Genomic DNA, 24,179 nt, shown 5'->3' with positions numbered 1-24,179 from the left:
ACGGCCCCGGAGAGTGCAGTGGTAGCACCAAAGATGGCAGTCCTTCGCTTACACCTTAAGAATCAATCCAAGATATTAAGAAAGCACCAGAATTTTTTCTATTGGGCATATCGAATTATAAATATAAAAAAGATATATATTACTTAATAGTTCATATATTAGTAGCAGCCAGGATAGTTTTTGCACAAAAATGGAAAGATTTTGAGATTCCAAAAGAAACAGATATTCTTAAGAAGATTTTAGACTGTGCCGAATTAGATATGATGACGAGACGGTTAAATAATCAAGAAGAATCAGAATTTTATGATATCTGGCAGAAAGTATATATTTGGCGGGAAACAAGGAATAAGAGATAAGCGTGTTGCTATATTATTTTGCATATTTGAATTTAGTATTAGAATTGTATAAGACAGTAATTATTAGTATAAATATAAATCTCTTTCATCTCTTTTCTTTTCTTTTTTTTCTCTTTGTCTTTTCATAAAACTTTTTTCTTTTCCATATATATCTTTATAAATTTTGATACAGATTTATATTTATATATTAAGATTGATACTTTTATTCTATATAACAATATGTATTTTACAGATAAGCTTTTTATTTTCATATGAAGACTTCTATCTTGAGCGGAGCGACTGTAGCTCCATTAAGTGTTATATGTTTTGTTTGTTGTGTTTGTTACTTTGAAAAAACAAATAAAATGTATTTTAAAAAAAAAGAATCAATCCAATATATTGAAATCCGTGCCAGGTTTTTCTCCGATGTAGGAAATTGTTGTAGACATTGAAGCTTATTCCGATTCATTGAAGGGGTCAGATAGATGACCTTCCCATTTCGTTGCTTTTCAGAAGGCCGTCGGTTTGTCTCAGAGGAGGAGAGCCAGCAAAAGGCTTTGTACGACCGCTTGATGCAAGGTGAGAGGGCTTGTGCATGGGGTAAAATGCAGCGGTGGGCTACTGCCTGGATGGGGGGGAAACGCAGTGGGGTAGCGAGAATGGAGCTCCACCCCAGAGCACCCAATTTGCACTGAATGTTGTTGAACGAAAATGCATAAGCCACGCCCACAGTGTGGTAGTAAAAATTTGGGCAGCCCTTTACTGGTGAAACATCACCAGTTTGGAACGGTTCTTCCGAAGTAGTAGTCAAAAATACTACCGATTTGAGCAAACCAGTATATCCAACGATCAGGTGGACGACAATCAATTGTGATACGTGATTAGCTAGAATAGTTGGATTTCTTACTTTCTAGCTTTTTCCCCCTCGCCAAAATTACACGAACATCTATCTATCTATCTATCTATCTATCTATCTATCTATCTATCTATCTATCTATCTATCTATCTATCTATCATCTATCTATCTATCTATCTATCTATCTATCATCTCTATCTATCTATCTATCTATCTATCTATCTATCTATCTATCTATCTATCTATTTATTAGATTTGTATGCCGCCCTTCTCTGTAGACTTGGGGCGGCTAACAACAGTAGTAAACAGCATATAACAAATCTAATGTTTAAGATAATTTAAAACACTTATTTAAAACCAAAGATACACACAAATATACCATGCATAAATTGTATAGGCCTAGGGGGGAAAGGGCAGTTCAGTTCCCCCAAGCTTGTCGACAGAGGTGGGTTTTAAGGAGCTTACGAAAGGCAAGGAGGGTGGGGGCAATTCTGATCTCCGGGGGGGAGCTGATTCCAGAGGGTCGGGGCCGCCACAGAGAAGGCTCTTCCCCTGGGTCCCGCCAGACGACATTGTTTAGTTGACGGGACCCAGAGAAGACCGACTCTGTGGGACCTAACCGGTAGCTGGGATTCGTGAGGCAGAAGGCAGACCCGGATCCATACATATGCCATAATATCAAAACATCCATAATCAGACATTTCTGTCGAAAATTCCATAAACATATATCCTTAATTTGCTCCATTTTATACTTTTATTTCCAGTCTACTTTCCTTCTATATTTACTGGGATTAGACAATTTGCAATTATGTCGCCTCTGATTTGATCTAAATCTAGTTCAATCACATGCCAAAATGTCCTTCCTGTTAATGACTACTTCACCTTCAACTGCAGCAATACACGAGCCCACGTAATAGATTCAAACTCAATGTAAACTGCTCCAAACTCGACTGTAGAAAATACGACTTCAGCAATAGAGTAATCAACGCCTGGAATGCACTACCTGATTCTGTGGTTTCTACTCCTAACCCCAAAACCTTTAACCTTACACTATCTACAGTTGACCTCTCCCCCTTTCTAAGAGGTCTGTAAGGGGTGTACATAAGCGCACCACTGTGCCTACCGTTCCTGTCCTACTGTCCTATTGTCCTCTTTTATCCTTACTTATTTTTACTTACTTAATGTTTATACAAACTACAGTAATACTATCCAATACATGTTTGACAAATAAATAATAAAATAAAATAAAATAAATATTTCATACCACTTCCATAGAAAACAGAATGATACAGTTGGAAGCAGTGATGGGCTACTATGGGAACGGTCAGGAACGCGGTTCCGGTAGCAAAATTTGGAGCTCCACCCGAGAGCACCCAATTTGCACTGAAAGATGTTGAAACAAAATGCATAAGCCACGCCCACAGTGTAGTAGTAAAAATTTTGGTAGCTCCACACGACATCTCTGACCTTTTAAAGTAACCTGACCCTTCCAAAATGATTTTCTTGAGTGAGTTTACACAAATCAGAAACGGGATATTAGAGATCTGAAAAAAGTTCAAACTGACAAAGTATAATTTCATTGATTCATTTAGTGCGGTGATGTCAAACTTGATTTCGTTGAAGGCTGCATCAGGATTGTGTTTAACCTTGGGGGGGCTGGGGGGGGTTGGGGGTGTGTGGCCAGTTTGCACAGGAAGCTGGGGGTGCACGCATGCAGGGGACTCTTCATGCTGCGCGCATAGCGCACCGGTAGCAGCAGGTAAGAGCAATCTGCCCTGGCCTGGGAGATATGACTCTGTGTGCTATTTCCAGTACGTGCGCCATCGGTTCACCATAATGGCCCTATAGCATTTCATCCAAACGGTTGTTGCATGCACAATTTTAGGAGGCAAGTCATTCCACGGATTAATTGTTCTAACTGGGATTGCGATGTCGATGATCCATACTTTCTTTTTCTCCATAATCATGATGTCTGGTGTGTTATGTTTCAAAATTCGGTCAGTCTGAAGTCGGAAGGCCCACAGTAGTTTTGCTTGCTCATTTTCAACCATATTTTCGGGCTTATGATCCCACTAGTTCTTTGCCATTGGTAGATGGTAGTTCGGTTGTTGTTGTTGTTGTTATTATTATTATTATTATTTTCACAAAAAAACAGTAATACATAGCGAACGAGATTTATATGCTGGATTTTGTATCACAATATCACGAGTCGAACATTTCCCTATTGTCATTGTTGTTATTGTTTTGTTGTTGATTGTAAATTGAGGATTATCTAGACAAGCTCTGTTTGAGGGCTTGTAAAAAATGCAATATCTATTTGATAAATGAAGTCACGTGCAGATCAGAGGTGGGTTCCTGCCAGTTTGGACCAATTCTATAGTACCGGTAGCGGGAATTTCCCCCTGCTCACCGAACCAGTAGCAATGGCCGGCAGGACACGCCCCTGACCCTGCTGGCTTAATTTCTCCTTAGTTCTAAGTTGCTTCTCTCCTTGATTAGTTTCCATCCATTGCAGCGATGGGTTCCACTTACCTGCATACCGGTGCGCTGCTCATTTGGGCGGTCACGCGCATGCGCCCCTGTACATGCGCAGGAAGCACAAACCCACCAAAACCCTATGAGGGGATGGACGTAGGTGTGCGCTTTTAATGATTTTTTTTGTTTCTGCACATGCGCAGAAGCAAAAAATTGCTGAAATTTTACACGTGCGAGAACTGGTCCGAACCGGTAGGAAGCCACCAGTGATCTGGCCCTGAAAGATTCTGAAAGGCCTGTCTTTTCTACTCTCCCAAATATGAACTTTCAGGCTTTGCCTGTATACAACTACAATATAGTAACAGGATCACTGGTGACTTTAATCTACTGTGTGTATGTGTTTGCCTAAAAATGTACAAGCCACAAACTCGTTGACTTCCATTAACCTCAAGATATTCAACAATTGCTAAGCAAGAGGCAAGAGACAACCCTAATCTTTAATACCATCTTCTACATTTCTTCTAACTCCAAAGCAAAAGAGGAAATTAAAAAGAGAAAAAAAACCCATCAGAATGATAGTAGGAAAAATTAAGAATTCAAATTACTTCTGATATTTAATTCTCGCAGGATTCCCTGATATTTCCTGCCGGTCCAGTATAGCCATCTGACCTTGAGGATGACATATGTGTGTATATGTATGTAACATATTTTTGCTGATAGTGAAAGGCAAGGGAGACTAGTATAAATCTATTTCAAGCTATTTTGCTCTCATCAGCTAGCCATCCCCCTAGCGGGATTTGAACCTGGGGAGTCTGCCTGTAAGGCAGTAGCTTTAACCTCTAGGCCACAGACTCTCTTCCTCTCAGCTTGTACCAGGGAAGAGCTATATGACGAATCACCCTGGTATACCCAAATATGGGAGGGAACATACTGCTTCCTTTTTGCCTCTCGGTCCCTCCAGCGTCCATATCCAAGGCAGTTACATTTTAAAGCCGACAAATTATATTCTATATGTGTAACATATTTTTGCTGGCAATGAAAATTATCATATACAGTGGTACCTCATGATACGAACTTAATTGGTTCCAGGAGGAGGTTCGTAAGGTGAAAAGTTCGTAAGACGAAACAATGTTTCCCATAGGAATCCATGTAAAAGCAAATAATGCCTGCAAATCCTTCAGGAAAATCCCAAACTTTAGAAGGGAGGCGAACAGAGGGCAGGGAGGAGCAGCTAAAGGGGGCAGGTGGAAGAAGCAAGGCTAGGCTAAAGGATGAGTGGGAAGGAAGAAAGGCAAGGGGGGCGCCCCTCCCTTTTCTTTCTTCAAAAGACACAGTTTCAGTGCCTCTGCAAGCACGCTGTTCTCCTACTTTTTAAAATGCAAACTCTTTCCCCCTCCAAGCCGCCCCTCCCTTTTCTTTCTTCAAAAGACACCCTTTCAGTGCCTGTGCAAGCACGCTGTTCTCCTACTTTTTTAAATGCAAACTCTTTCCCCCTCCAAGCCGCCCCTCCCTTTTCTTTCTTCAAAAGACACCCTTTCAGTGCCTCTGCAAGGACGCTGTTCTCCTACTTTTGTTAATCCAAAGTCTTTCCCCTTCCAAGCCGCCCCTCCCTTTTCTTTCTTCAAAAAAGGAAAAAAAAGAAGAAACCCCTTCATCCCAGCAGCAGCGGCTTGGGTTCGTAAGGTGAAAATAGTTTGGAAGAAGAGGCAAAAAAATCTTAAACACCGGGTTCGTATCTCTAAAAGTTCGTTAGAAGAGGCGTTCGTAAGATGAGGTACCACTGTATATATGAGAAAGTAGCATCAATTCAAGGCCATGAATAAAGAGTTCAACAAATTAGTTCCTGTATTCCCCATGCTTCTTCTTCTTCCTCCATGGCATAGCAGTGAAGACGAAGGGAGACTTTATGTTCTGCCTGTCCCTTTCCGCCTCTTCCTCCTCATCGTATCTTTCGTCATCCTCGTCCAATTCCTCATCGCTTTGGTGAGGGCTGTTGTGCTGAGAAACTGAAGGTGAGGGAGGAACTGATGAAGGACGTGGATAACGAAAACCGTCCGTCTGTCAAAGAAGCAGAAAGCAGAAGAAATATATATACAAATGCGGAAGGCAAAGTAGACCACACACACCTATCTAGATGTTCTGATTAACCACCCTCACAGTTCCCTTGATGTTGATGTTAGTAGATAAGATTGCTGACAGCCAAAAGTCCAATTTATAACACAGAAGTTATCTGCTCCTGCGATGTAGCCTGGGAAATTTGAAAGACTTCTGGGAAGTTTTTACATTAAAATATATTTTATTCTTTATACGGTTTCCATCTTGCTTTGAAAGGTTAACAGGATCCACAATGGATTAAGAATCAGCGTCTCTGCTAGATAATAGACAGTCAAGCTGAAATTAAGTTAATTAAGTAAAAATAGCAAAGGGGGGAAAAAACAGAATTGAACATTTTAGGTCAAGCTTTGGGAGTTGTGAAATAGGAAGTGAGAAAGAAAGAAGAAAGAAGAAAAAGAGAGAGGGAGAGAGAAAGAAGGAAAGAAAGAAGGAAAGAAAGAAAGAGAGAAAGAAAGAAAAAGTAGGAAGGAAGGAAAGAAAGAAGGAAATAAAAAATAAGGAAGGAAAGAAGGAAAAAAGAAAGGAAAGAATGAAAAAAGAAAGGAAAGAAAGGAAGAAGAAAAAAGGAAAAAAGGAAGGAAGGAAGGAAGGAAAGAAGGAAAAAAGAAAGGAAAGAAAGAAAGAAAGAAAGAAAGAAAGAAAGAAAATGATTTCCACCTTTGGACATCTTGTTAATGTTGTTAGCAATAAAACTATAACTATACTTGGATGAACATACCGTATTTAAAAATTGGATATTTAGCAAACTATTACAAACTATTCTACAGGTGGTATCTACCACCGGCAAGACTTGCCAAAATTTACCCAGCACTACAAAATGTATGTTGGAAATGCAATAAAGAAAAAGGAACTTTCTTCCATATGTGGTGGTCCTGCCCTAAAATCCAAAAAATTTGGGAAACAATTTACAAATGGTTAAAGGAAATCACGAAGGAGGAAATAGAGTACTCACCGGAGGGGATGCTCCTCGGAATTTGGAAAAAATCTTACTCGAAACAAACCCTTTTTTTAGTGACTCACATAAATACAGCTACAAGAATTGCAATTGCGCAAACATGGAAGAACAAACAGACCCCCAATGTAAATTTAATAATAGAAAAAATATATACATGTGCAGAAATGGATAAATTGACAAACCTACTTAAGGGAAACAGAATCAACGAAACTAAAAGCATGTGGAACAATTGGCACGAGTGGATTCAAAGGAAAAGATTTGTATAACCTTATACAAAATAGCAGTACAAACCTTAAAAAAAAAATGAAAATACCATTTGAATGTTTTTACCCTGCTTTGCATTGCATAGTATTAAGTTAATATTATCCATATAACAACTGTAACCGGTAAAAAAGTTGGATAAGACCTGTAAACTGTATAAACAAATTGTGATATATGTATCTATAAAACAATAAAAAGATTTGCAAAAAAAAAAATGTTGTTAGCAATAAAACTATAACTATACTTGGATGAACATACCGTATTTAAAAATTGGATATTTAGCAAAAGACAATACGCAAGAGAAATGAGCCAAAGAAAATGACTAAAACCTCCTCCAAATCAAGGGCTTCTTTTTAGTCATCTGTTGAAACCTGGCAACCCACTGGACAAGTTTCTGCAATTTTATGGACAAGGGTTTTTTGGAAATGGTTTGCCATTGCCTCCTTCTTCAGGCTGAAAGAGTGTGCCTGGCCCAAAGTTACCTATCTGGCTTTATGCCTAAGACAGCACTAGAATTCACTGTTCCCTGATTTTTCACCCGGTGTCATTAACTACTACGCCACGCTCGCTCTTTATATAAAAATAGATGATATGTTTATAATCCCAACTATTTGCACATTAATGCTTTCATTCCCTCGGAGAAGGGCAGCATTCAAATCTAATAAATAATAATAATAATAATAATAATAATAATAATAATAATTGTTCTGCCGGGCTCTATGGTATGAGCCTCCCGAAAATTCAAGGGTACAAATTTCAGACACACACACACACACACACACACACACACACACACGAAAGTTAAAAAACAATGTTCTTTATCACAAAAATTCAAAAGAAACAAAGCACCCTTTTTGTATTGCAAAGAGCACTCATCCCAAAACAACCTGGTGGTCTGTACAATTCCCTTAATCAGTCCTTAAGTACTTAGCTGGCAGCTGTGAAGGAACGTCACAGCCCTCCTTCTTCCACGAAGTGAAACACACACACACTTTGCTCTGCTTTGGTTTCAAAGTCGTGAAAAATCAACAAAGTCCGCAAACAGCAAGGCACGGTCCTGAAGAACAACGATCAGATAATCTTCCACAACGGCCAAGCCAGCATGCTGCTATGTATATCAGCAGCTCTAATTGCTGGAGCCCCATCCAAACACAGGTGGCCTCTCTTATCTCCTGTAATATTTCTTCAATTGGTCTCTTCTATGCATAATTCTGCGCATGCGTGGGTCTAACACTTCCTCATCCAAATCGACCGAAGATAATGGAGATTGGCTTCCTGGGCTGTGTGCCAAGCCCCCCTCTTCCAAGTCACTCCCACCTTCTTCTTCGTCCGAGGAAACTACACTACCTGACTCTGTTGGCAATAAAACAGGCCTATATGACATGTTGATGTTTCCCCTGCATCCACCTCCACATTCCTTGGGGCAGGAGCTGAGCCAGAGCCAACCACAACAACAACAACAACAGCAACAAATAATAATAATAATAATAATAATAATAATAATAATAATAATAATAATAATAATATGCATGCCCCGAGTCTTCGGAGAGGGGCGGCATACAAATCCAAATAATAAATAATAATAAATAAATAAATAAATAAATAAATAATAATTTAAAAATGATTACCGTGGGTGGAGCATTTAGTTCCATCTCAAATTTTTCAGGAAAAGTCCGACTCAGAGCTAAGTGTCTGGCATGCATATAAAACTGTAAGAGCAAACAGAGAAATGTGCAAATTTGAAAAAAATCCAAATAAAAATGGACTCTGAAATGTAAATAGAGAGAAAGTTTAACCGTTTTTGTAAATCAAGAGAAAGTTTAACTGTTTTCTAATCCCACCCACAGAAAGAGAGGAGCTGTTTTGCAGTTTGCAAAATAAAAGATGTCTGCAGGGAATGGTTAAAAATTGTCAAGATACCAATCTCAACTCAAGATGTGATTAAAGCTGCAAAAATGCAACGCCCATAAACAGCAAGCAGAGCTTTGATTGGGCTAGAACTTTGACTTTTTTGAACTACATTTTGCAAAAAATCCTGCCAGAATTTTTTTTAAAATTTATCTATCTATCTGTCTGTCTGTCTGTCTGCCTGCCTGCCTGCCTGCCTGCCTGTCCGTCTGTCTGTCTATCTATCTATCTATCTATTAGATTTGTATGCCGCCCCTCTCCGTAGACTCGGGGCGGCTCACAGCAATAACAAGGACAATGTAAAAACAAATCTAATAATTTAAAAAACATTAAAAAACCCATTGTTAAAAGCAAACATACACACAAACATACCATCTAAATCAGGGGTGTCCATACCTGGCAACTTTAATAATTGTGGACTTCAATTCCCAGAATTCCCCAGCCAGCATGGCTGTTTGAAGAATTCTGGGAGTTGTAGTCCAAAAGTCTCAAATTTATTTATTTATTTGTAAAAATTATATGCCGCCCATCTCCAATTGGACTCTGGGCGGCTTATAATAATAACAACAGTTTAAAGACAGTATAAAAATACGGCTTACAATAATAATAACAACAACAGTTAAAAGGCAATATCAAAATACATAAATAACCCTTAAGAAACCATACATGCTGTCAATCATTCATGGCCGAATCAAGATTGATTGATTGGTTGATTTATTTGATTGATTGATTGATTCATTCATTCATTTATTCGACTTCTGTGCTGCCCAATCCCGAAGAACTCAGGGCAGCTTACAACAATGATAATAATACAATAAAATGGATACAAAAGATAAAAGAAATCAAACATTTCTAAACTAAAAGATTATAAAACGAAACCCCATAAAGATAAAAACAGTCACTATCATACACATGCACACCATTCATAAAATTAGCCATGTAGAATGTAAAATTTATGGCCCTCAAGCCTGCCGGCACAGCCAGATCTTTGTGGCCTTATGAAAGGCCAGCAGAGTGCGGGCGGTGCAGACATCGGGTGGAAGTTGGTTCCAAAGAGCCGGGGCAGCCACAAAGAAGGCCCTCCCCCATGGTCCTGCCAACCTTCACTCCTCCACTCGAAACAGAATGCCCTACAAAAGCAGACTATCAATCCTAGGTCTAGAAAGCTTAGAACTACGACGTCTAAAACACGATCTAAGTATTGCCTACAAAATCATATGCTGCAACGTCCTGCCTGTCAATGACTACTTCAGCTTCAACCACAACAACACAAGAGCACGCAACAAATTCAAACTTAATATTAATCGCTCCAAGCTTGACTGTAAAAAATATGACTTTAGCAATTGAGTTGTCGAAGCGTGGAACTCATTTCCGGACTCAGTAGTGTCAACCCCTAACCCCCAACATTTCTCCCTTAGACTCTCCACGATTGACCTCTCCAGGTTCCTAAGAGGTAATTAAGGGGCGTACATAAGTGCACTAGCCTGCCTTTCGTCCCCTGTCCAATTGTCTCTCCTTATCTCATATATCATATATCTTTTCTTCCTTCATATATTTTCTCCTCTATTTTTATATCTTCTCTTTATATATAATGTCTATACAGCATCACTCTGCAGCATCACTTTATATATAATGTCTTCATGTCTATTCTCTTCAATATGTATTGTGTATTGGACAAAATAAATAAATTAATAAATAAATAAATAAAATAAATAAATAAATAAATAAAATAAAATAAAATAAATAAAATAAAATAAATAAGTAAGTAAGTAAGTAAGTAAGTAAGTAAGTAAGTAAGTAAGTAAGTAAGTAAGTAAGTAAGTAAATAAATAAATAAATAAATAAATAAAAACAAAAACCTGCATTGCTTAGTTGACGGTGTTTGGGTTTGGCAAGTTTGGCCGAATTTTACGCAAAATTCAGCCGAACCCGAACCGAACCCAAACTCGAACCCGAACGGGGAATCCCTCCCAAGAAGAGATTCTGGGGGTGGAGCTTTGACATCACCGGAAGGTTGCTAAGGACGCCAAGGTGATCACTTCCTGGATTCCTTAGCAACCTGCCGGTGACGTCAAAGCTCCGAATGCCGAACACAACCCCGAACTTTGCCCGAACTTTGGAAAAATTTCGAGTTCGTGTTTGGCATACCGAACACCATAAAATTCGGTACGGACCCTAATTGTGCGGGTTCAGTTCGCCCATCACTAGTCATGGGATGAAGATGTATAAGTGGGTATCATCAGAGTACTGATGATACCCCAACCCATACCGTCGGATGTTCTCACCCAGCAGCCTAGAGGTCAACCTCTGACACCCCACTAACACCAACTACGAATGACTGGAGAGATAGGAGGAGAACCACCGTAAAACGGTACCTCCCACTCCCAATCCTCCAGTGGCCCCAGAAGGATACCATGGTCGATGGTATTGAAGGCCACTGAGAGGTCAAAGAGCACCAGGATAGAGGAAGATGATAACCTAACAGCCCCAGGCCTGCTGGAAAAGCCAGGTCTTAACGGCTTTCCGGAAGACCGGGAGGGTGGGGATAGAGCAGACCTCTGGAGTTAGTTCCAGAACAATCGGAGCTGCCACAGAGAAGGCCCTCCCTCGTGGCCCCACCAACCAACATTGTTGCCGAGGTTGGATGCACCTGATCTAAACAACTTACTCTCCCTAAATATCTCCAGTCCAGCAGATCTGAAAGCCTTTCCGTCCGGTTCCTCTGGACAATTCTTTGCCGCCGTGACTGTTGGCAGAATGAGTACAGGAACTGGGTCAGCTGATTGCAGGACTCATCGGGAGAACGGAATCGCCGGTCCACAATATAAATGCCTGAGAGAGACAACTGGGGTTAATTGCAAGTGAGAATGTCAGAATAGATCTGGACAGCAGTTGTTATGCTGATATACTTATCCAGTAGTTCACATACTGGATGGTTGCACTTGAATGACATCATCTGGCTGTAGCCTGAGTCTTCTTACCATAAGCAGCTGGGTCAGCTACATGTTCCTGCATGAAACAGCCAAATCCTGACAGGTTCGTGGTAACACTGGGGATGCCCATGACGGTGCATTCGGCTGTGAAAAGATAAAAGTAGACAGAATTTCAGACCAGCAACATAATATGCAATATCTCAACACAAGTAGGAGTTGTTGAGCCTCATTGAAACTATGGGCCAGGATTTTTTTAAAAAAAATTCAAATTGGCACCACTGCAGATATTGACTTGTTGCAAGGGAACTGTGTTGAAAAAGCAGTATAAATTCAATTTGCAAAGAAAATTCAGAAGGAAGGAAGGAGAGAGGGAGGGGGAGGGAAGGAAAGAAGGAAAGAGGGAGAGAGGAAGGAAGTTAGGGAGGGAGGGAGAGGAAGGGAAGGAAGTAGGGAGAAGAGGAAAGGGAGGGGAGGGCAGGGGAGAGGGCAGGAAAAAAGAAAGGAAATGGGGAGGGAAGGAGGAGGAAGGAAGGAGAAAGAAAGAGAGAGGGAAGGAAAAAAGAAAGGAAGGAAGGGAGGTGGAAGGGAAAGAAAGAAGGAAGGAAGGAGGAGGTAGGAGAAAGAAAGGAAGGAAAGAAGGAGGAAGGAAGGAAGAAGAAAGAAAGAAAGGAAGGAAGGAAGGAAGGAAAGAAAGGAAAAAAGAAAGGAAGGAAGGAAGGAAAGAAAGAAAGAAAGGCAGAGAGAGGGAGGGAAGGAAATAAGAAAGTGAGGGAGAGAAGGAAACAAGGAAGGAAGGAGGGAGGGGGATGGAAGAAGGAGGGAGGGAGGAATCCAAGGGTGGGAGAGGGAAAGGAAATAAGGAAGTACTGATGGAGGGAGGAATAAAGGAAGGAGGAAGGAGAAAGAAAGCGAAAGAGAGGGAGGGAGGGAGGGAGGAATAAAGGAAGGAATCAAAGGGAGGGGGAAGGAATGAAGGAATGAAGGAATGAAGGAAGGAAGGAAGGAAGGAAGGAAGGACTTCCTGTATCTGGCAATTATTAATAAACAATATATGGAAATAATTCAACCTCCTCACCTGGAGTATACCCCCAGGGTTCATAATATGAGGGAAAGACCCCGAGGTGGCAGCCTCTGACAAACTCTTCATAGTCCATTGGTAATAGTGGACTGGTTGAAGAAAGAAATTCGGGATGCAGGATGACCTGCAGAGAAGAAAGAAGAAATTAAGAAAATCCACGTTAGTTTCCCAGCAGGGATCTGGAGGACTGTCAAGCTGAGAATAGAGTCGCAGTTATCTTGACGAGGTGGATGGGGAGAGGGCTGAAGTATGGATTTGACCTCTTTAGTAGCATCCCACAATCTAAATTCCATAAAGGTGGCAGGGGCGGAACAGAGAAAGAGAAACTTAAGCCAAAGCAAGATCAATATTTAATATAGCAACTCCCCAGATGTTTCATTTCCCCCCCCCCATTAAAATTTAGTTGGGGACTGTTCTGTTGGATCAGAACAAAGGGGAAATCCATGAGCTGAGATTTCAAATCAAACACTTTTATATGAAAAGCAGGATTTATACAAGCAAACTCAGACATTTCAGTCCATCTTGGCAGCTTTCCCTGTTGAATTGTGCACCTCTGCGCATGCGCCCGGGCTCCCATGCAATCATGGGCTTCCCTTGGTATGCCCATGTTACATCAACACTCTGCAGTCTGCATTGGTTGCTGATCAGTTTCCGGTCACAATTCAAAGTGTTGGTTATGACCTATAAAGCCCTTCCTGGCACCGGGCCAGGATATCTGCGAGACAGCCTTCTGCCGCATGAATCCCAGCGGCTGGTTAGGTCCCACAGAGTTTAGAGTCCCTAAACAATGTTGGCTGGCGGTACCAAGGGGAAGAGCCTTCTTTGTGGTGGCCCCAACCCTCTGCAACCAGTTCCCCCCAGAGATTAGGACTGCCCCCACCCTCCTTGCCTTTCGTAAACTTCTTAAAACCCATCTCTGCTGTCAGGCATGGGGGAACTGAGACATCCCCCGCTTCGCCTATGTAGTTTTATGTATGGAATGTTTGTGTGCTTTTAATGTTAAATTGTTATTTAGACTTTTAATATTAGATTTGTTATTGTATATTGTTTTATCACTGTTGTGAGCCGCCCTGAGTCTTCGGAGAGGGGCGGCATACAAATCTAATTAATATTAATAATAATAATAATAATAATAATAATAATAATAATAATAATCCACTTTACACACATGTGTATTCTCCACGCATGCACCGGGCCCCCAAAATATGGCTAAGTAGGATGGCATTACATCCAGACGGGTATGTAGGCTGGGCGTCCCCACAGTCGCCGCTATCGGTTCACCCAAATCAGTCCGAACCGGCTGAATACCAACTCTGAGGATCCCGTCTTAATACCTTAATTCGATCCGTTCGATTATTGAACAAGCCGATGCGTCTGATGGTGCTGAGGATGGGATCGCTGGAGTCATCAATCATGTTGTGAGTTGTCACTGGCGGGAGACTCTGCCGCTACCAATGAAATGAAAGAAGCACATTTTTAAAAATTAATTTTGTATACATAGACAAACATTTTAATGGCAAACAAAACAAAGAAAAGAAAAACATAAAACATATTTTTGCATTTGCATAAAACATAATTTTGCATTCGCTGTTCATGTAGAATTTTCAATCGTCGAATTTTCCATTTTTCCCCTTTTTTCTTTTGTTAACGTACTGCTTTGCATATTTACATTTTTAGATATTTATCCTTGAATTTTATTTATTAATTTCTTAGATTATCTTTCTATGTAGTTTCTTTTCTTTTGTCCTTTCTTTCCTCTAGCCAATTATAAAAATTTCCCCATATCTTATAATATTCTGAGTCTTCTTTCCCTTCTAGCTTTTTTGATAGCATATTCATCTCTGCCCAAACCATCACCTTTTTAATTACTATCCCTTCTTCTGGTCTTCTATCAGATTTCCACTGTTTCCACTTGCTGCTGTCAAAATGTCGTACTTCTTTAAAAAAAATTCTTATTGAGAATATCCAGTAAATATAATTCTGGGAGTATTTTTCACTTCTTCTTTTGTTATTTCTTTTATCCATCCCCCACCGTGTTCCAATAATTTTTGACCTCTGAACAGGTCCACCACTGATGATAAAAATTTTCTGTTTTACACTTCCAGCATAGCGGAGAAACATTTGGGAACATTTTAGATAATCCTTCTGGTGGCAAGTGCCAATGATAGAACATCTTACACTGGTTTTCCTTGAATGTATTAGATCTGGTTATATGCCAATCAAAAGTCCAAAGTCTTTCCCATTTTTCTAATTCAATTGAATACCCAATCCCCCCCCCCAACTTATCATATTATCCTTTACAATTTCCACCTCTGCAGGTGGGCATATTTTACAGGGCCCAAAATGCATTGAAGATGCAAAATGATGCTTTGGGTCGAAGTCCTTCAAATGGGAGGCAGCCTTGAGTTTTGTAAAAGCTTCCCCATCAGCCCGTCGGAAGAGGTGGAAAGTATGTTGGGAATATTTTCTGTGGCTTACTTGTTCCATCATGAGAACCAGCTATACTTGATTTAATCTAGATCGAGTTAAATCCCAAAATGCTAGAGAATTCTTGGAATCCTGGCACTCTGACGAATCAGCCATCAACAGGCACATTGAGATAAACCACATCTACAAACTATTCAAAAGAGACAAACATAAAGCTAAATACTGTACCACATTTATTGTTGTAAGCCACCCACAGTCCTTCCGGAGTGGGCGGCATACAAATTTAATAAACAAACAAACAAACAAACAAACAAACCACCTCTTTGCCAGCAATCACCACCCATGTAAACAGAGATTAACACTAAGATTAATGATACACCAACAAGAAGCCAGATAATTAATAAATGAATGAATGAATGAATGAATGAAGGAAGGAAGGAAGGAAGGAAGGAATCAAGGAATCAAGGAATCAAGGAATAAAAGAATAAAGGAATAAAGGAATAAAGGAATAAAGGAATAAAGGAATAAAGGAATAAAGGAATACGCAAACAAACATTAAACAATATTCCAGTCAAGGAACGACCAATTCAGACCAACAATCAAACACTAAACAACAGCCTAATCAAGGGACCACCAAGAATACCCCTGCCAACACTTACAGGGCAAGCCACTCACTAGTATAAACCCCACTCCCTTCTTGTATTGATGATGTTACTTAGTTTGGTAATCAAATGTCTGCAAGAAACCAGGTTACGAGAGCACCAAGGACTCTACAGTTCAACCTTGAGCTACAAATATTCTCTTCTCTTGGTTTAGCGTAGCTGAGACAATAATACATACCTTCTTGCTCAAATAACAGTCATCAATTTTGGAAAACATTGCAGAAAAAACACACCTGGGTTGAATAGATGGCTCGTTTCATAATAGTTAGGTCATCACGATCTATGATCTTGTTCATATCAGGAATTTCTCCTCTGTGGACGAGAGAAAATTAATTCTTTAGCCAAAAAGAAAAAGAAGAGGAACAGGAAGAGGAGGAAGGGGGGAGGAGGAGAGGAAGAAGAGGAAGAGGAGGAAGAAGAAGAAGAAGAGGAGGAGGAGGAGGAGGAGGAGGAAAGAAGAGGAGGAGGAGGAAGAAGAGGAGGAGGAGAAGGAAGAGGAGGAAAAGAAGAAGAAGAACAGAAAGAAAGGAAGAAAGGAAGAAAGGAAGAAAGGAAGAAAGGAAGAAAGGAAGAAAGGAAGAAAGGAAGAAAGGAAGAAAGGAAGAAAGGAAGAAAGGAAGAAAGGAAGAAAGATGATTGAATTGCCCAGATGACAGAGAAAAGGAGGCAGTTTTAGATATATTATTATATACACATAATATTTTATATACCTAGCATATATCGAAAATTAAACTAGAATAGATTGGAAATAGGAGTTAAGATTCAAGAATATGACTATTAGAATTGAAAAGTGGGAAAAATTGCATAGTCTGATGTTTATTTTTTAAAATTAAAACACTCTGCCAGTGAAATTGGGTTCCAGAGACACTTGCGCTGGTCCTTCTCTGTTTCCAGGACACTTCACTGGCCAGATCAGGCCCACGGACCTTGAGTTTGACACCCCTGTGCTAGGGAAAGATGATGACTGGCATGATGTAGAGCAGTGTTTCCCAACCGTGGCAACTTGAAGGTATCTGGACTGGGGAATTCTTGGAGTTGAAGTCCAAATAGCTTCAGGTTGCCAAGGTTGGGAAACACTGATGTAGAGCACTGATGGCAAACCTATGGCACGCGAAGCATTGCCCTATGTCAACTCTAGCGTGCATGCATATACTGGCCAGCTTATTTTCGGCTGTTTTTGCTCTCCCCAGATTTCAGGAAAACATCCTGAACCCCTGGGACAGCAAAAAACAGGCCAATGGTCCAACTGCAAGTGCAGAGGCTTCAGTGAGGCCTGTGTTCATGTGTAGGGGAAAGCATATGTGGGTGGGTGTTGTGCTCATGCGTGGTTGTGCAGGTTGGGAGGTTGTGCCCGTGCACAGGGGGGGAGGGAATTGTATTATGGACTTGCACACTTTTTTTTGGCACTCGAACAATATTGCATTCCTACCTACATAGAAACATAGAAATTCTATGAGTCTATGGAGAGGGGTGGCATACAAATCAAATGAATGAATGAATGAATGAATGAATGAATAAATAAAATAGAGACATAGAAGACTGACGGCAGAAAAAGACCTCATGGTCCATCTAGTCTGCCCTTATACTATTTCCTGTATTTTATCCCAGGATGGATATATGTTTATCCCAGGCATGTTTAAATTCAGTTATGGTGGATTTACCAACCACGTCTGCTGGAAGTTTGCTCCAAGCATCTACTACTCTTCAGTCAAATAATATTTTCTCACGTTGCTTTTGATCTTTCCCCCAACTAACGTCACATTGTGTCCTCTTGTTCTTGTGTTCACTTTCCTATTAAAAACACTTCCCTCCTGAACCTTATTTAACCCTTTAACATATTTAAATGTCTCGATTGTGTCTCCCCTTTTCCTTCTGTCCTCCAGACTACACAGATTGAGTTCACGAAGTCTTTCTTGATAGGTTTCATGCTTAAGACCTTCCACCATTTTTGTAGCCCGTCTTTGGACCCGTTCAATTTTATCCGGGGTGAGAGCCGGGCTGGCGCAGCAGGTAGAATGCTGCACTGCAGGCCACTGAAACTGACTGTAAATCTGTAGGTCAGCGGTTCAAATCTCATCACCGGCTCAAGGTTGACTCAGCCTTCCATCCTTCCGAGGTGGGTAAAATGAGGACCCAGATTGTGGGGGCAATAGCCTAGCTCTGTTAAAAAGTGCTGTTGCTAACATGTTGTAAGCCTCCCTGAGTCTAAGGAGAAGGGCGGCATAAAAATTGAATGAATGAATGAATGAATGAATGAATGAATGAATGAATGAATAAATAAATAAATAAATAAATAAATAAATAAATATCTTTTTGTAGGTGAGGTCTCCAGAACTGAACACAGTACTCCAAATGGAGCTCACCAGTGCTCTATATAGCGGGATCACAATCTCCCTCTTCCTGTTTGGAAGGGGGGGGTGTACGCCGTTCCAATAGCGAAAATGGAGCTACGTGTACATCTCCAGGTGACCGGAGGGGAGGGGCGCACGCATGCTTTGGAGCAAGATTTGGCTTCTGTGCATGCACAGGAAGTGAAATCTTGCGAGAGAGATTTTCGGCGAGTTTTTGCTCCAGCACATGCTGAAATCTCACGTGCTATGCATCTTCTCACAAGATTTGCTTCCTGCATGTGAGCAGAAGCTAAATCTTGCTCTGATGTGCATGCACGCCCGCATGAACACCAGCCACCTGGAACTGTATGCACATCAGCACCGGTAGCGGAGGTAAGTTGCAACTGAGGGACCACCTTCTGCGGCACGAATCCCAGCGACCAGTTAGGTCCCACAGAGTGGGTCTTCTCTGGGTCCCGTCAACTAAACAATGCGGCTTGGCGGGACCCAGGGAAAGAGCCTTCTCTGTGGCGGCCCCGGTCCTTTGGAACCAACTCCCCCCAGAGATTAGAATTGCCCCCACCCTCCTTGCCTTTCGTAAGCTACTTAAAACCCACCTCTGCCGTCAGGCATGGGGGAATTAAGATTCCTTTTCCCCCTAGGCCATTACAATTGTATGCATGGTATGTCTGTATGTACGTTTGGTTTTTTATATTAAGGGGTTTTTAATTCGCTTTTAGTATTGGATTATTATTGTACACTGTTTATGATTGCTGTTAGCCGCCCCAAGTTTTCGGAGAGGGGCAGCAAATAAATAAATAAATAAATAAATAAATAAATAAATAAATAAATAAATAAATAAATAAATAAATAAATAAATAAATAAATAAATAAATAAATAAATAAATAAATAAATAAATAAATAAATAAATAAATAAATAAATAAATAAATAAATAAATAAATAAACAAACAAACAAACAAACAAACAAACAAACAAACAAACAAACAAACAAACAAACAAACTCCCGCCTGCACTCGAGCCAAAAAAGTTTCACCATCACTGATCAGGGAACATTGCACAGGTAACATCATTTTGCCAAATTCTCACCTTAGCAGCGCTTCGTAGAGTTTCTTACCAAATTTCTCCTTCACTGAATGCGCGGTGTCCCTAAAAAATGATAAAACAGTGTGTAATGTATTATTATTATTATTATTATTATTATTATTATTATTATTATTATTATTATTAATTAGATTTGTATGCCGCCCCTCTCTGAAGACTCGGGGCGGCTCACAACAGTAATAAAAAAACAGTATAATAATGAAACAAATCTAATAATAAAATTGCATTAAAACCTCCAACAATTAAAAACCATACAACACATATATTCCCCATTCCGTTCTCCATTCCCCACCATCCAGTCGGAGCTGAAGAAGCTTCCTGGATGAGAAGTGAAATGTCTTCAAAGAAAAAAAACTGATGCAGCTCAAGAGCTGAAGAAGCTTCTTGGATGGGTAGCAAAACATCTTCAAAAGAAAAATCAAGGAAGTCCAGTTGTCTCCTGAAAAGGCAACTTTGGGACTACCTTATGTGTGGGTCATAAAGAAACCTATAGAATTTCACCGAAGAGTGTCGAGGGGGAAAGAATTAGATTAGATTAGATTTATTGGATTTATATGCCGCCCCTCTCCGCAAACTCGGGGCGGCTCACAGCAAAGTAAAAACAATACATAATAGCAAATCCAATACCCACCAATCCAATTACAATTTTAAGCTAAAAAATTCATAAAAAACAACCCCAGAATATTAAAAAACAAGCACACAATAAATCTAACACCAAAACAACATGGGCAAGGGGGAGATGTTTCAGTTCCCCCATGCCTGACGGCAGAGGTGAGTTTTAAGGAGTTTGCGAAAGGCAAGGAGGGTGGGGGCAATCCTAATCTCAGGGGGGAGCTGGTTCCAGAGGGTCGGAGCCGCCACAGAGAAGAAACAATTTGTCTGTGAGAAATGGAAAGTTTTGGCAATACAGTGATACCTCATCTTACGAACTTAATTGGTTCCGGGACGAGGTTTGTAAGGTGAAAAGTTCGTAAGACAAAACAATGTTTCCCACAGGAATCAATGGAAAAGCGATTAATGTGTGAAAGTCCAAAACTCACCCCTTTTGCCAGCCGAAGCGCCCGTTTTTGCGCTGCTGGGATTTCCCTGAGGCTCCCCTCCATGGGAAACCCCACCTCTGGACTTCCCTGTTTTTGTGATGCTGCAGGGGAATCCCAGCAGCGCAAAAATGGGCGCTTCGCTGGCAATGGAAGTTCAGAGGCGGGGCATCCCAGCGGCGGCGGCTTGGGTTCGTAAGGTGAAAATAGTTCAGAAGAAGAGGCAAAAAATTCTTAAACCCTGGGTTCGTATCTCGAAAAGTTCATATGATGAGGGGTTCGTAAGACAAGGTATCACCGTAGTGCAAATGGCAATAATCAAGATTACAGTTAGCATAGCATAGCAACAGCATCTAGGCTTATCTGCTGTCCCATAGCTCTTTACAGCAATCTCTGGGTGGATTAAAATGTAGAAGCAATATTTGCAACCCAACAATCTGGGATCTCGTTTTACCGACCCGGGAATAACGGAAGACTGAGTCCACCTTGAGCCACATCAGGATCGAACTCCAGGCTGTGGGCAGAATTAGCCTGAGAACAGTTGGCCTTAAAGTTAGAGAGAGGACATGATCATACGCCCATTACATTGGACAACAGGCAGAAATTTACCATAACTGTTTCCGGACCGCCTGACCTTTCAATGTCTCCACGTTGAAATTGTTGGTGTTTGCTGGCATTATAAAGAACACAACGACTGTGACATCACTCCTGTGCACCTAAAAAGGGAAACACACATTTTAAAGTAGAGGTAAAGATATTTTTCTCCCCTTTTACTGCTTTTCCTGTTCCTGTCTTTTAGCTGTGTCCTAGTTACCGCACAAAAGAAATATAAGTTTGGGTGATGGGCTGCCAAAATTTTACTGCCCCGGTGGCTGTGGTTATTTTGTGGGTGTGGCTTGATGTTCATGTGACTGGGGATGGCTTATAGATCATGTGATTGGGTGGGAGTGGCTTACCGACCAAGATAAGTTTTCAAATAGGTGCTTGGACTCTTTTTCAGTAGATTGTTGCATTATCTGAATAGCCACCAAAAGGACAAATGACAGCATGATTTGTTGAGCAGCACAGTAACATTTTAAAGTTTTGTACTCAACTCGCAAGGTTCAGTAGATTAGGCAAGTAGCTCAATTTTCTTTAATTGCTATAAAAGTTTAGTTCTAGTTTTAGTTAGTTGGGGGAAAGATCAAAAGCAACGTGAGAAAATATTATTTCACTGAAAGAGTAGTAGATCCTTGGAACAAACTTCCAGCAGACGTGGTTGGTAAATCCACAGTAACTGAATTTAAACATGCCTGGGATAAACATATATATCCATTGTAAGATGAAATACAGGAAATAGTATAAGGGCAGACTAGATGGACCATGAGGTCTTTTTCTGCCGTCAGTCTCCTATGTTTCTATGTTTCTAGATAATGATTAAAAGGATTAAAGCATTTATGGGTTAAAGCATACTATTTAATTATTTCCTATTTTAAAAGTAATTAAAGATCATACTAAGGTAGTAGAGAAGGAAGGACAGTAAAAAAAACTATTAAGTATTTAATAAATAGTGCACAAACTTATTATCCCCCCCCCCACTGCGTCTCATACAAACATAGACACCCCCCCATGGGGGTAGCAGCCCATTACTGTTGGTGAATCTTTCAATACTGATTGCTGAGGAATGACTACAGAAGGATTGTAATAGGTCAGGAGATTCCAACCTTGGCAACTTTAAGATTTGTGGACTTTAACTCCGAGAATTGAATTGAATTGAATTTATTAGATTTGTATGCCCCCCCTCTCCGAAGACTCGGGGCGGCTCACAACAAGACAGTAATGCAATACAATACAAATCTAACGTTAAAATTTAAACTAAATTAAAATACATGTATAAAACCCCCATTAACTACACAGTCATACACACTCGGTCCAGCTGATCAATATAGAGGTCAGAGAAAAGGGGACGGGAGGTTAATTCCCCCACGCTTGGCAGCAGAGATGGGTCTTTAGCATTTTGCGGAAGGCAAGGAGGGTAGGGGCAGTTCGAATCTCCGGGGAGAGTTGATTCCACAGGGGCGGGGTCACCACAGAGAAGGCTCTTCCCCTGAGTCCCGCCAGACGGCATTGTTTAGTCGATGGGACCCAGAGAAGGCCAACTCTGTGGGACCTAATCGGCCACTGGGATTCATGTGGCAGCAGGCGGTCTCGTAGGTTTTCTGGCCCGATGCCATGTAGGGCTTTATAGGTCATTACCAACACTTTGAATTGTGATCGGAAATTGATTGGCAGCCAGTGCAAGACGTGGAGTGTTGACGAGACATGGGCATATCTGGGGAAGCCCACGATAGCTCTCGCGGCCGCATTCTGCACGATCTGAAGTTTCCAAACACTCTTCAAAGGTAGCCCACACTTCCTGGGCCAGTGTGGATTTGAGGCCATGGATTTGAGTTTCCCCAAAGATATCTTTCTGGTTGGCCATTGGCGGCATGAAATGCTGAATTTATTTATTTTATTTATTTATTAGATTTGTATGCCGCCCCTCTCCGAAGACTCGGGGCAGCTAACAACAATAAAGAAAACAATGTAACAAATCTAATATTAAAAAGTAATCTAAAAAACCCCAATTTAAGAGACCAATCATACAAACAAGCATACCATGTATAAATTCTATAAGCCTAGGGGGAAGGGAAAAAATTTCAATTCCCCCATGCCTGATGACAGAGGTGGGTTTTAAGGAGCTTGCGAAAGGCAAGGAGGATGGGGCCAACTCTGATATCTGGGGGGAGCTGATTCCAGAGGGTTGGGGCCGCCACAGAGAAGGCTCTTCTACTGGGATCCGCCAAATGACATTGTTTAGTCGACGGGACCCGGAGAAGGCCAACTCTGTGGGACCTAACCGGTCGCTGGGATTCGTGCGGCAGAAGGTGGTCCCGGAGATATTCTGGAGAATTTGGGTCTATGATCGCCACTCTCCCTGTGACTGACGTTGTGACGCTTCTGAGATACCATGTCCTTTCTTCCTTACCCTCAGCAGGAAATTCAATCGTGATAAGGCCTCTAAAAACATGTCCGCTCCTTTGTTGGAAAACTCGTACCTCCCGGCAATGAAGAAAAACAAAGTCTTTTCAAGGCTGAAGTCAAGATGGCTGTAAAGAGAGCAAACAAGGGCACAACACTGCAAACGGGTTGTTCAAACAAACCCACCATCGGCGATGTTGAACAAAGGTCGCAGGTGCCTAACAACAACATTGGAAACTGAGCATTCTCTCGCTTGCTTTTCGCTATGTGTGCATATCCTGAGATGTAAAAATAAAAATAAATCTGATCTCCCACTGACACACAAAGCCGAAGGAATGCTTCAAAGGAACAAAATCCCATCAGAAAAGAACTTGCAAATACACGCATGATATTGATTCAAAGATTATACAAAAAATTCAGTTAAAGACATAACTCCTGAAACCCCGACTCCCACTTCTCCCAAAAACCCATTTGTAGGATTATTATTATTATTATTATTATTATTATTATTATTATTATTATTTATTTATTAATTAGACTTTTATGCTGCCTTTCTCAAAGCAACTCAGGGCAGCGTACAACATTGTAAATACAAACAATATATGTGAAGAAATCTAATTTTTAAAAAAAAGAAATATACAAAGTTATATACAGTGGTACCTCATCTTACGAATGCCTCTTCT

General features: G+C 40.7%; 1 protein-coding gene across 1 annotated transcript in view; it reads right to left on the bottom strand.

Annotated features, from left to right (window-relative positions):
• Positions 1 to 3,351: 3,351 nt before the first annotated feature.
• The window catches only part of GYS2 (glycogen synthase 2), a 45,071-nt gene continuing 24,243 nt past the window's right edge, over positions 3,352 to 24,179 (bottom strand). Inside the window, exons 7-16 of the mRNA XM_070754366.1 lie at positions 23,504 to 23,624; positions 21,106 to 21,212; positions 19,445 to 19,504; positions 16,239 to 16,317; positions 14,251 to 14,364; positions 12,914 to 13,040; positions 11,887 to 11,982; positions 11,574 to 11,737; positions 8,626 to 8,706; positions 3,352 to 5,724 (exon numbers count right to left, since the gene is read on the bottom strand). Coding sequence (XP_070610467.1) covers positions 5,503 to 5,724; positions 8,626 to 8,706; positions 11,574 to 11,737; positions 11,887 to 11,982; positions 12,914 to 13,040; positions 14,251 to 14,364; positions 16,239 to 16,317; positions 19,445 to 19,504; positions 21,106 to 21,212; positions 23,504 to 23,624 — 1,171 coding nt within the window. The 3' untranslated portion in view covers positions 3,352 to 5,502. The remainder of the gene's footprint in view (positions 5,725 to 8,625; positions 8,707 to 11,573; positions 11,738 to 11,886; positions 11,983 to 12,913; positions 13,041 to 14,250; positions 14,365 to 16,238; positions 16,318 to 19,444; positions 19,505 to 21,105; positions 21,213 to 23,503; positions 23,625 to 24,179) is intronic.

Source organism: Erythrolamprus reginae, chromosome 6 (assembly GCF_031021105.1).
Source record: "Erythrolamprus reginae isolate rEryReg1 chromosome 6, rEryReg1.hap1, whole genome shotgun sequence".
NCBI classification, from domain to species: Eukaryota; Metazoa; Chordata; class Lepidosauria; order Squamata; family Dipsadidae; genus Erythrolamprus; species Erythrolamprus reginae.
This window is presented reverse-complemented; position numbering and strand designations above follow the sequence as displayed.